The sequence below is a fragment of the Adelges cooleyi genome, unplaced genomic scaffold, assembly GCF_023614345.1.
Source record: "Adelges cooleyi isolate 19-005CV unplaced genomic scaffold, UGA_ACOO_1.1 ACOO_flye_CR_arks_rails_tigmint_CR_PRNA_23, whole genome shotgun sequence".
Classification (NCBI taxonomy): domain Eukaryota; kingdom Metazoa; phylum Arthropoda; class Insecta; order Hemiptera; family Adelgidae; genus Adelges; species Adelges cooleyi.
In genome coordinates this window covers 14,775,803-14,788,688 of record NW_026095893.1, presented here as the reverse complement: position 1 = coordinate 14,788,688, position 12,886 = coordinate 14,775,803, and the positions used below count along the sequence as shown (strand labels likewise).

Sequence of the window (12,886 nt, the reverse complement as noted above, 5' to 3'; positions counted from 1 at the left end):
AGCCGGTTAGCGGTGCGCCCGTTGGCACAGATTAGATAAAATGTTATCTTATCTGTTATCAGGTTAAGAGCTACAGCTGCTGATTGCTGAAGCCTGCACACCACAAACTAAGAACGTTATAATATCTTATATTAATTATTATTATTCTTCTATCTTAGTGCGTGCTGCACAGTGCACACTACTCCAACAGGCAGTCGAATTAGGCGGCGAACGATATCTTATTTATTGTATTGTATTATTTAGGAGTTTTGTCGAGCTGATAACGTTAATTGGTAACAAAAATTATGAGTTAACGACCACTTAGTTTGAATTGATTGGAAGCTTTTGATTTTGCTATAATATTAGACAACTGTCATTTACCATGAATTCGCCGGAAAATGACGATTATTGGAATGAAAAACTATCGGAAGGATTCAGTTTTGAAGATGAAGTGAGTATTTATTTTTATGAGCATTTTTTAACAATGTCAGTATACGCCGTGCAGTCGCCAGTTTTTCGTTTGACTAGGCAGAAGTAATTGCAATAACAGTTAAAATAAACAACTTTTAATTAATTAATTAAACTTATTGTTAAATATCTTCTTCTTCTAGTCTCCGGCTTTGAAGACCAGACTGATAAAGCTAATTCCACCTCTCTCTATCTCTTGCCTCTAATCTATACCTGGATCTCTCCTTACTTTCCAATCAGATCTTCCTATCTTGCACGTGGGCGCCCTAATGGTCTTTTTCCTAAAGGATCGTTATATTGTTCGAACATTATCAAAGAACTGTCTTTCCTCCATAAGTATCCTGCCCATTGTAGTTCAACATATGGCTTATGATATGTTTGTTCAAGTTCTTTATTTTTTCTGATCCTCCACTGACCTGTATTTAAATTAAAAACGGATACAACGATTTGTCTTAAAATCTTTTTGTTGAAGATTAGCGACTTATGTTCATCAGTTACTTCAAATCCAAGCCTCACAGCCATACAATACAATCGGTCTGATTATAGTATGGTACAATTGTACCTTTAAATTCTCTGATAGTGTCCTTGATCATAATCACTTTGTTAAACCGAAAAAACACTAGCTGCTAGGTTGCACTCCCTCATTAATTTCTGTTACCATTTCATTTTTATGTGTAATGACTAATGAGTGAGCCCAGGTTTCAAATTTGTTAATCCTTTTAAAGTTATATCCTTAGTGCATATTTTGATTTTCTGAAATATGATCTCTGCAATATCATAAAAAATGTTTTCTCTTTATTAAATTGTAAACCAATTCTCTTTGCTGTAGCCCTGAGTTTCTTCGCTCCATTGTTTAGGCTTTCTCATCTTCTTCTAACAACACTAGATCATCCGCATAAACGAGACTACTAATTTTTGGTTATAATAAAATAACTAATTAATTATTAGGTATAAAGTCTGAAAAAATGTCTTTAAAAATATAACTTATCTTTTAAGCAATAAAAAAAAAATAGAAGTAATTTGCCTACTGGTAATATCACAGAAATACAGAGCTCACTGAGCAATTGTTGTTCCAATAGTTATTTATTTATAGTTAATTGTATTTTTTTTTCAGGTTAAAGAATCAAATTATAAGAAAATAAATCCTGAATGTGAAGGTAGGCTCTAAACGCTATTTTTAGTTACTTTTATGAAATAATGTTTTAAATATAGGAAATTTTAAATAGTTTGTTTTTTAGAATCCTATTTTTTATTATAAATTTCTATTTAAAAAATTGTGTTTTTATAGGTTTTCAAATTGGTTTATCAAAAACTAAATTAGAAAATGTGATTTCATTGAATAATATTTTACCAAAAGAAGTACTAGATAAAAGTAAGTTTTAGTTTGTCATGTGAGATAATATACCTTTTACATACAAAGTAGGGCTGTAATTACCCGAAGTTTGGTATTAAACCCAAAAAAAATGTACAAGAACTTAAAACCTGATATTTTTAAACTACTGGTAATCAATGGTGTGGCGAAAAGGGTAATTGAGAGGCCTCTGACTGTTTCAAGGGATGGTGAGTGGGCGGGTAATGAGAATAGCTGATGGGTAATAATTTAGTTTCATAATTATGAATGTAGGGATATAACACACAAACAAATATGTATATTGTTATTGATAAAAGAGGTATTTGCCATTTGGGCATTGGAAATATATACTTGCTTCTAAAAATATTTGAGTTCGCCACGCCGCTGCTGGTAATATGACAGTTCTTTTGCAAAGTTAAGAAAGTATAGTTTTGGTATTCCTCAATTATTTTTTTAGCATTGGAAGATACTATCAATTTTTTGTTTTAATTCTGAAAAAAATATAGTAAATACTTAAACAATGTGTAATACAATTTAAAATTCCCGTTGTTTAGTCTTTGAGTCGAAAAAAACGCAACATATGGCAAGGAAACCAAAAACATCTCAGGTAATTTTCTTATTAGTATTATGTGCAAATTTATACCAATCTCTCTAATGAATACATTTTTTTTTTTTATACATTTATATAATTTCTCGATATTTACAATTTATTATGTATTTTACAGGAAAAAGAATTAGACATCAAATCTACAATAGAAAAAATTCTAATGTCTTATTTTTACTCATTAGAACCATATCATAGCCTAGAAGATAAAAAAATGTTATTGAAAGAGTCTTTAGATACTGAAGATGGTAACACTATATTAACTGTATGACATATTTACCACAATATTATTATTTGTAGTTATTATTTATTTGAAATGGCAAATCATTTTAGGTTGTTATATTTTTATCGAATACTCTTAAAAAAAGTATTTTCCAACGTATTTTACGAGAAAATCCTGTTGCTGCCACTCATTATGTTCATTATTTATACTCTAGACAATCTATAGAAGAATTAGTTGACACATTAGAGTAAGTAATTGTTTTCATTTTTATTTCCTAACAGGGTCTCATTTATACGTACATTTTTACTAATTAAAATTTAACTTTTTTAAATATTATGATTATAAATACATCATTATCCCAATATATCATATTAATTATTATAAATAACACTGTACTTATATAACTCATAATAAAGCATAGGTAAAGTACAATTAATCAAACATTTAATAATTACAACTGCTAAAAAAAAACATAATGTAAAATAATTCAAAATTAAAACCTTAATTTTAAAGTAATCATAATTCTTAAGAAAATAATTTGCATACTATAATAACATTTCTTGGTTGCTGGCCATTATTCTAGCTGGGTGGGCAACCGTCTAGTTAAAGAAATGGCCACACGTTTAGTGAGGAAAGCCACGAGAAACTTCACCATATCCATTCCCCAGGATGCAATTCTTGTAGATAAAGAGTTGCAGTGATGAGGGGAAGCCTTTAGATAGAACAAATTATATATATAAATATATTAATTAAATTAACAATTGACTCTTTTAACTTGTCTTTTGGGGTAAAAGTTTATATTGCGGACACAATTATGTGGCCAGGGGGCTGGAAAGTGCAGTCCATTAGTAATTACCAACACGTATCTGACAAGGGTCTCCCTAAAATATAGGGCCCGGATCCCTTGGCCCATAGTAAATATGAGTTTGTTTCCTAATACTATATTTACATTATGACACCATTTCAGAATGTTGGGAAGAACAAAAGATGCCATGGTAAGTTGGTAGTTGCCTCTTTTATGAATTAATTATTATTTTTTTGTTTGATTTTAAATGTTTTAGATGATGCAATTTAATTTTGCTTGTCGAAACCCACAAAATTGCCTTCAGCGATTTAATGTCTGTTTCAATTTAGCAGATGATCCATATGATAAACAAACAATATCACAATATATTAAATTAATTGGTAATTAACTTTTTAAAATTATAGAAATACATGATTATTTTTATTTTTTGTATGACTTGATATTTTTATAACAGAGAAAAGTGACCCAAAGAATGCTCATTTGACATCGGTTGTTAGTTTAGTAGCTCAGAATTGTAAAGAGAAACAAGACATTAATTCGTGTCGTTTATTGGCCAGTGAATTTAATCTTAGTGCAAAACAGTTGGAAGCTTCTTTACTGATTACTTTTTGTCAACTCCAAAATTGGATTCAAATAGATGATATTTTTATAAACAAAGTAGTATAATTAATTGTGAAATCTAACATATATTTTTTAATATCATTGATTACAATCATTTTAGAACTGGCTAGGAAAAAATAACTTAGCAATATCATTACCTATTGGGAAAACTGTTAAATTATTGCATAATAATGGGGCACCGTCTTCATCATTAACCCGATATTTAAAGATGATTAAAGACTCGGAAGAACGGTTAGAGTTAGCCAAAAAGTTCCACTGTCATCATATAATAATTGATGTATGTAATGCATGAAATCAAATTTATGATAACTATTGATAAAATATAGATAGACAACAATTTTACCTATATTTCTAGATTCCACATTGTTAAAGTTATTATGAAATTAAAAAAAAACATTTAAGAAGAAGACCAAAGAAAAGATGGAATAGAGAATGATATGAGGATAGCTGGGGTGATTGAATGGGATGTAGAAGATTGAGCTGTATGAAGATATAGGAATAGGGTGCATATATATATAATAATATTTATGGGTGCGTTGTCTATCTATAATATATTTCTTAATCTATTTTACATTTAATTGTAATCGTTATTAATGGTTTTTTTTTTTTAAACCTAGGATTTTGCTTCTAAAAAAGATCGTAGAGGTTTATTAGTGTATAGAACTATTTTGCAGAAACAGACTGAAAGTTATTTTTATGCTGATACGATTTTAAAAAGTCCCGTAAGTTTTATTTATTTCAAATCAGAAGCAAAATAAGATATGTTGATGTACAATATTATAATATCTTGATATTGATGGCATAGTGCACAGGTATTGTGAGTGCATTTTTTAAGAATTGGTGTTATGTGTAGGCAGTAGACACCTACTATTATTTTTTTAAAGAATTACACATATTGTAAACATAAAACTTCAAATTTTTGTTCCGAAAGCTCATGCCAAGTTCATAGGCGCAATTTCAATTTTTAATTAGGGGGGGCTAGAATTTTTTTAAAATTATATATATATATATAAGTAAATATATTTTTGTATTTTTAAAATTGTATGCATAACCCAGTTTTTTTGGTGGGGCTATGTCTAGCATTGGGGGGGGGGGTGGCTAAACCCACCCTAGCCCCTCCGTATTTGCGCCTATGGCCAAGTTCATTAAGTACATGGAGTGATAAAGTGTTATACATTTTAAAACATTTTCGTAAAATTATTCAAAAATAATACAAATGTGTATTAAGCCATTAATAGCTATGTAGAATACATTTTACTGTGTTTTATAGAAAATTACTTATTTAAAATCAAAAATAAGAACATTTCAGAAACAATGTCGTATCCAATTTTGAAAATAATAATGTTAAAAAAGTTAGTTTTAAAAAAATGTAATTTTAAATGTTAAACATAAGGTTTATAAAAAATAGGATATGACATTGTCTTCAAAATCTTGCCATCTTTCATTTTGTTTAGGTATTCTTGCTCTAAAATCATCTCGGAGTGAGTAAAACACATTCTGCTTAGGTATGTTTTAACGCTAGAGAATTGGGTGTATAAGATTCTCTTAGTTGTTTTTTAAATGATTCGTCTTGTATGTTTTAAAAAATTACCAATTATAGCTTGTTTTACTAGTTAAGCTTTCATTCTTTTGTGTTTTCAATTAAATTTTCTATTAATTAACCATATTCACAATTACTGTTCTATCCTAATTAATTATTAAATTTGCATTTCAGATTATCAAGTGGAAAAATTGATGTTATGTCAATAAAGAAATTAGTGAAAACGTTAGAAGAAATTAAGACTGAATACAAAATGTTATTAAATATTCAGAAATTGTATTTAAAAATGAAATATAAAATTATTTTTTTATTTTCTGTAATTTATGTTGTAACATTTTGTTTATACAAATTGTATTTTTTAAACTTTTGATGTAATTGATAAATTTATAGTAAAAATTCCCTTGATCATAGGAGGTAATCATTGGCCATTGGCTAATGTTTTTAATTGTTCACCATGACACTGCATTCTCTAAATTATATCATTGTGCACCAAAAGTATACTTTATTAGACTTATAATTAAGTAAGCAAACGTAAGCTACTATATTCATCTTTCTGCTTCTTATCGCACCGGATTTTACAATACCTGTCCATCTGCCTTGTCTTATCGCCAACGAGCTGCGTCTTTCATTGTTTTGCCACTCAAATATTACAGATTCGCATAATATTATATTAAGCGATATACTCGCATATACAGAGTGTGCCCAGTGCAGTGGTCTGAGTCATACTTTTTTATACTCCCATCTATCATGCAAAAGTAGGATACTCCAATAAAACCTGTAAATGTCGCATCCGGCCACAGCAAAAAAGCTGTTTCTATTTCAAATGAAGATCTGATGGCCGCTCTAAAGACTTTCAAAGGGGAAATTTTATCCTCCCATAAGTCTCTATCAGACCTCCAGGCATCCCAATATAACGACCTAAAAGCCGACATCTCTCACGTGTCACTTCAAATGTCTGAATTGAAAGCTGAGAACTCTACCCTTCGTGCGGAAATTGACGTTCTCAAAGGAAAAGTCGCATCTTTGGAAGGTTGCAATTCGGTCGAACAATCGCAATCCATTATTAATCTAGTTCTTCAAGAAACATTCGAGCGTGAAAGATGTCAGACGAATTTGATTACCTTTGGGGTCCCTGAGTCTTCTTCTTTGGATATTTCCTTGCGAATAGAGCATGATAAAAAAACATTCTGCAATATACTCTCATCCCTTGGTAATGCTGTCCCTTCAAACTTCAAACTAGTCCGAATTGGAAAGTCAAGTACTTCTTCTTTCCGTCCACTAAAAGTTATATTCGATTCCAAAGAGGTGGCAGCTCACCTATTATCCACTTTCAATGCAGCTAAACGCTCTGGTACTGTATTCATGGAAAATTTTCGTATGACTAGTGACAAAACACTTTTACAACGAAAACTACTTCGTTCATGCCATGCCGAACTCGAGCAGAGAACCAAAGGCGGAGAAACCGACCTACGAATTGTTTTTGAAAATGGATTACCTGTAGTAGGAGTCACCAATCCAAAAAACGGAGGAGCTCGTCGTCACCATTCAAGCAAACATCCTTAGCTGATTCTACCAATTTCGCTCCGCTAACCGGTTTTTACCATAACTGTCGTGGCCTAAATACTAAATTAACTAATTTTAAATGTAACGCATCACCAGTGAATTATAATTTTTCCAATGATAGCTGTACATTTTGTTCCCATTCAAATTCAACTTTTACTCTATTCTTGTCTGATTTTAATAATTTTAAAAGAAAAATGGCTAACGAGCCAAATAATCTTTATACTAATAGTTTAAAATCACCTGTTTTGTATAACCAGCTAAATATTTATTATCAAATTATTCGTGGCCTTCGCACGAAAATGTTTAATTTACATACTAATTTTGTAACTTTGTCTTATGACGTATACATCTTAACTGAAACCTGGCTTTCTAGGGATATTACTGATGCTGAGTTGGGACTAGAAGGCTTCGTTATTTTTAGAACTGATAGAAATGCTTCTACTAGCAATTGCCTGCGCGGGGGTGGGTCATTAATTGCTGTGAAATAAAATCTATGTCCCATTTTAGTTGTTTCAAATTATGATAGTGTCGAACAAATATTTGTGCGTATTACTCTACATGGTGGTGTTTCTGTTTTTTTAGCGGGAGTTTATCTACCTCCAACTACGGATCTTATTGGCTATGGTTGCCATACAGACTCGATAGATCAGGTTTGGCGAGATAATAATTTCGATATTGGCATTGTTTGTGGCGATTTTAACCTTCCTAACGTAAAGTGGACAAGTAGTATTTCCGGGCCGGAGTACAGTGGCTCTATTACTGATAAAGTTCGCTCAATTGGTGATCAGTATGCTTTACTCGACTTTCATCAAATGAATAATACAGCCAACAGTCACGATTATTTTCTTGATCTTGTCTTCTCTAATAATGAGAGTGTTACAGTTGATCAGTCTCTCGATCAACTTGTACCATGTGATCCCTATCACCCAGCGCTATCCATATCGTACAAATATAATTCAGGTGTTTTAGCGCTTAATGATCAACATAATTATCGTGACTTTAAGAATGCGAGCTATGAAGAAATTATCAATAATTTAGGACATATTAATTGGAATAATAATTTAGACATGTTATCATCTGAACAAGCTGCTAATTTTCTACAAAATACTCTCCTAGATGCTATTCATAAGTGGGTTCCCTTGCGTACCTTTCGTACTTCAACTTTTCCTCCGTGGATGTCAAAAAGTCTAAAGTATCTTTTGGCCAAAAAGAAACGCGCCCATAAAGCTTACAAAACCCTAGGCGGTCCTAATCGCTACCATACATTTTCTTTATTGCGCGCTCGTTGCAAGGCTGAGTCAAAACGTTTGTACAGAGATTATATGCATACCTTACAGAACAAATTGCGTACTAATCCACGTTCGTTTTGGTCTTTTGTTAGTAGCCGCCAGAAAGGTCACGCCATTCCTGAAGAAGTACACTTAGATGCTGTCAAGGCTTCGGGCAATCAAATAGCTACTTTATTTGCCTCCTATTTTTCATCTGTATATAAAGCACCCACAATCGTCCCTAAAACCCTATTGGATGAGTTTACCCCAAGTCAATTTTCCTTCCTTCCGTCCTCTTTATCTATATCCATTGGCGAGGTAAACGCTGCTCTTAGCTCATTGGCTACTACTCTCGGTTCAGGGCCTGATGGAATTGCTGCTCAATTCTTATATCGTTGTCGCGATATTCTTTGTTTACCTGTCTGTTTGATTTATAATAAGTCGCTTTCTGAGGGTGTTTTTCCATCAGTTTGGAAAGTTAGTCGAATCACACCGATTTTAAAATCGGGTGATCCGACTAACATTAGAAACTATCGGCCCATTTCTGGGTTGCCCTTTTTAGGTAAAATATTTGAATTGATTGTGCTAAAAAACATTGACCGACCTCTTTTGTCAACTATTTCAATTGATCAACACGGGTTTATCCCGGGTCGCTCAACAACTACTAGCGCAGTCGATTTCACCTCCTTCGTTCACGAGGCGTTTGAATTAAAGTAACAGGTTGACGTCATCTATACTGATTTTAATAAAGCATTTGACTCTATCGACCATCGTTCTTTGATATATGTTCTGGATCGTCTTGGAGTTGGTGAACCACTTCTTTCATGGTTGAGATCTTACCTTATGGAGCGCAGACTGTTCGTAAATCTTTTTGGAAATGCATCAGATTATTTTCAAGCGCTGTCCGGAGTTCCTCAGGGTAGTCATCTTGGTCCCATTCTGTTTAATATCTTCATAAACACCGTTTATTCCTTTGTTTCCCCATGCCGTGTTCTACTTTTTGCTGATGACGCCAAAATGTTTTATGCAATTTCATCGCAGGAAGACTGCCTTGTACTACAAGCCGTTTTGGATAAATTTTCAATCTGGTGTAATTTGTTAGGTCTATCACTGAATACTAATAAGTGTAAAGTCATGTCCTATTATCGTACGCGTGCGATGTTGACATTTAACTATAGTCTAAATGCGATGCCTCTCGAGCGAGTTTACCAAGTAAAGGATCTCGGATTTTTGTATGTCCCTACTCTAGACTTTCGGCCCCATATTGATTTCGCTATCAGTAGAGCATTACGAGCTCTTGGGATTATTAGGAGACATTCGTCTGATTTCAATTCTACCGAATGTCTGTCTGCCCTATATAATTCCCTAGTTCGGTCTAACCTAGAGTACGGTGCAGTTATTTGGGCGCCATATACTGCAGGTGACAGACAGAGAATGAACCGTGTACAGAATAGGTTTTTAAGTTTTGTTGGGTATCGCTTAAAAATCTTACACCCACCTCATGATTACAGTCCCATTAATAATGTTCTTGGACTGCAACCACTATAGCAGCGGCGCAAGAACCTCTGCTCTCGGTTTATTTCGGGTTTGTTAGACGGCCGAGTTGACGCCCCTCGCTTATTGGAACAACTTAGTATTCGGGTCCCGACTAACACCAGACTTAAAAAGTTCTTTTATCTTCCTACCACCAGATCCAATTTCACTAAAAATGCACCTCTCATTCGTATGATGGGAATTTTTAACGATTTATGATTTATATTATTTGTGTTAAGGCCACACCTCTCAAAATTACCTTTTTATTATGTATATTTTTTGTTGTTTTGTTTTGTTTCGTTTTCTTTTGGTTGATTTGTGTATTTTAAATATCACTACATATATATATATATTATTGTCTAATTTATAAAAAGCCGTTAGGCGTAAATTACTATAAATTACTGTAAATTAAATTACTATAATTAAAACATTTAATTTACATCGTCAAGTCTAAAAAAAGACACTAAACGATTATATTTTCAACTTAAAAATATGGCATACCATAAAATAACAAAAATATAGTACTATTTGATTGTACTAACGAACCAGACGTCCGATTAGTTTCAAGTATATTTTGAGGTCCCCTTTAGATATAAAACTACAGATACGGTTGTGATCAGAATCAGATTACTCCAGACCTACGTTATTACTGTACTTCTGTATTTGTGTTATATTTAGAAGATTATGTTATCATTATTCATTCTATTACATGATCTAGAAAAAACTTGAGCAACTTATGGTTATACGTAATAAAATAATATTTAAAACATAAAATAATACACTCTCCGCGTATACGTAATTCACCAACAATGTTGTCATCTTCAGTGCGAACGACAGACGACAGTCTGTACTATTACATGATGTATAATTAATAATTCTAGTTGAATGAATTTATTCAACTTTCACGTGGGTCAATGAAACCTTAATACGGCACACGATACGGGATCTGTTTATGTTACTACAATAACCGTTTTACTATGGCTTCAACGCTCTATTTTTTTTTCTACTTGCAAAGTTTAAACATGAAAATCCGTTTTGGTAGATAGGTTATTGTTACATATTCATCCTGAACGATAACGTTTGCTTCTTTGGCAATATATATTTTATGGATATAAAAAATGATAAGTTTGACTTTTCCGTTTCCGATGAGCGTCGTGAAAGTGATGTTACAACTACATCTTCCTACAAAAGGACTGTTTTCGGTCGACAAAAAACCAGTAAATACAAATAATATTAATTATATTTTAATTTTTTTTTTCTAATATATTTTTGACGTAATGGTATAGTATCGGAGGCTTCGATCTACAACCCCATTAATCCAGAACTTCGAAATAGGCGAAGGAGTAAGTTTTGTACATCTGCAATATTACAATTTATAATAGGTACTATTGTCAGTAAATCACAACAATGCGCAATAACTTTTGATTTTTTTATTGTTTAATCATAGAATTTAGTCTGGCGGATAAGACTCTAGACTGCATTACTCAATGTTTTTGGCAATGTTCATCTTGCTACCAGTGCAATGACAAACATACTTGAATAAAATATTGGTATATACCAGCGATAAAACTCCTTAAGGTTTAAAAAAGAAATTTAATTATTCAAGTACCCAAATATTAAAATATGTATTCAAATTCTATAGAAAATCAGCCCTGTTGTTTATCTTAAAATGTTTTTATTTATTGCCTTATTTGAAATTTGATTTGAGATTATTATTTTAAACATAAAATAGTTTTTAAGTATTTCAAAAATTACAATCAAGCATCTTGATTTATGATTTATATTTCATATATTGATGTACCTATGTTTAAATAAAATATCTATATATACAAACATGTACACTTACAAGTATAATATATCTACTTATATATACATTGTATTTTATTGGAAATATAGATTAGAATTAAAATTAATTATTTTAGTAAATAGCGACCATAAGCAAAATTTGAGGGTGCTCTGCATTTAGATATTGCAGATAATGTTTGATTTACAGTTGCTTCTAGCACTGGAGTATCTTTTACGATAGCAATAATTGCTAAATCGTCTGCGAACACTACCAACTTGTCAACTTCTGGGATAGTGATCCTGAGAAGATTATTGTAAAATACGTTCCACAGTGCCGGCCCCAATACTGAGCCTTGGGGAACACCACTAGTTATACTCCGTTGTTGGCTGCCATTTCTGACCAGGAGAGACCAGTCTTCCATGTATGACCGAAGTATTCTCACAAGGTACTCGGGCGCTTTGCTTTCACAAAGCGCAGGGTCGATGTGGTGCCACGGGACAGAGATAAATGCGTTTTTAACATCCAGTGCTACTAATAAGCATAGTAGCTTTGGGCGCGTTACAACGCTAGCAGCAGTGTGAGCCATGTCAAGTACCTTTTGAATAGCATCTTCGGTGGATCGACCCCTTCTGAAACCGTATTGATTTTCGGCCGTATCGTTTTATGTGTATTTACAATCTAGATTAGAAGGTCTCTGCACCAAGATCGTTTCAGGCGTCGAGTAGGATTATTTGAAGAGTCCGAGTGCCGAGCTAGGTGACGAGATTTTTAGGGTGGTTGAGTAGCTTACTGTGGTAATTGGTATCTGTTTGTAGTACAAGGAGGCAACTTCTTTAACAGATTTTATTCTTAAGAGGGCGTCGCACCGCTCATTTTTAAGGAGTAAAGTATAGGCAATTTTTTACAAAATCTTAATTTAAAGGTTAGACTGTGGTATGTAATTATTATTAACTCTATTTTGGTAGTTCATTAATTTTTTGGACTATCACAGCATCCTTGAAAGCGATTTAAAAATGTTTTTTCATCTCTACATGTTTACGCAGACTGAAAATAACTTGCTTAATTTTGGTTTTAGAGTGAAAGCACCCATTATAAAATTAAAAGAGAACAATATTCCGGAGGGCAAGACGGTGCTTTTTTTTCAT

The 12,886-nt window shown here is 32.5% G+C and overlaps 1 protein-coding gene and 1 long non-coding RNA gene across 2 annotated transcripts; both read left to right on the top strand.

Moving 5' to 3' along the window:
• Nucleotides 1-88: 88 nt before the first annotated feature.
• On the top strand, nt 89-6,737 carry LOC126836163 (spermatogenesis-defective protein 39 homolog). The gene is made up of 13 exons (XM_050569330.1): nt 89-430; nt 1,562-1,604; nt 1,736-1,819; nt 2,353-2,405; nt 2,524-2,667; nt 2,736-2,872; nt 3,593-3,620; nt 3,687-3,810; nt 3,885-4,087; nt 4,152-4,328; nt 4,669-4,773; nt 5,766-5,842; nt 6,629-6,737. The coding sequence occupies exons 1-12, from the start codon at nt 362-364 to the stop codon at nt 5,784-5,786; spliced, it is 1,188 nt and encodes a 395-aa protein (XP_050425287.1). The 5' UTR covers nt 89-361; the 3' UTR covers nt 5,787-5,842; nt 6,629-6,737.
• Nucleotides 6,738-11,155: 4,418 nt separating this feature from the next.
• LOC126835965 (uncharacterized) lies at nt 11,156-11,520 on the top strand. Its single transcript, XR_007685263.1, has 3 exons — nt 11,156-11,172; nt 11,242-11,337; nt 11,403-11,520. It is a non-coding gene; the product is annotated as an uncharacterized LOC126835965 (long non-coding RNA).
• Nucleotides 11,521-12,886: the final 1,366 nt, after the last annotated feature.

Coding starts and splice junctions, on each gene's coding strand:
- LOC126836163 (XM_050569330.1), top strand. CDS start 362: ATGAATTCGCCGGAAAATGACGATTATTGGAATGAAAAACTATCGGAA. Junction 1,605..1,735: donor AATAAATCCTGAATGTGAAG/GTAGGCTCTAAA, acceptor GTGTTTTTATAG/GTTTTCAAATTGGTTTATCA. Junction 4,774..5,765: donor ATACGATTTTAAAAAGTCCC/GTAAGTTTTATT, acceptor TTTGCATTTCAG/ATTATCAAGTGGAAAAATTG.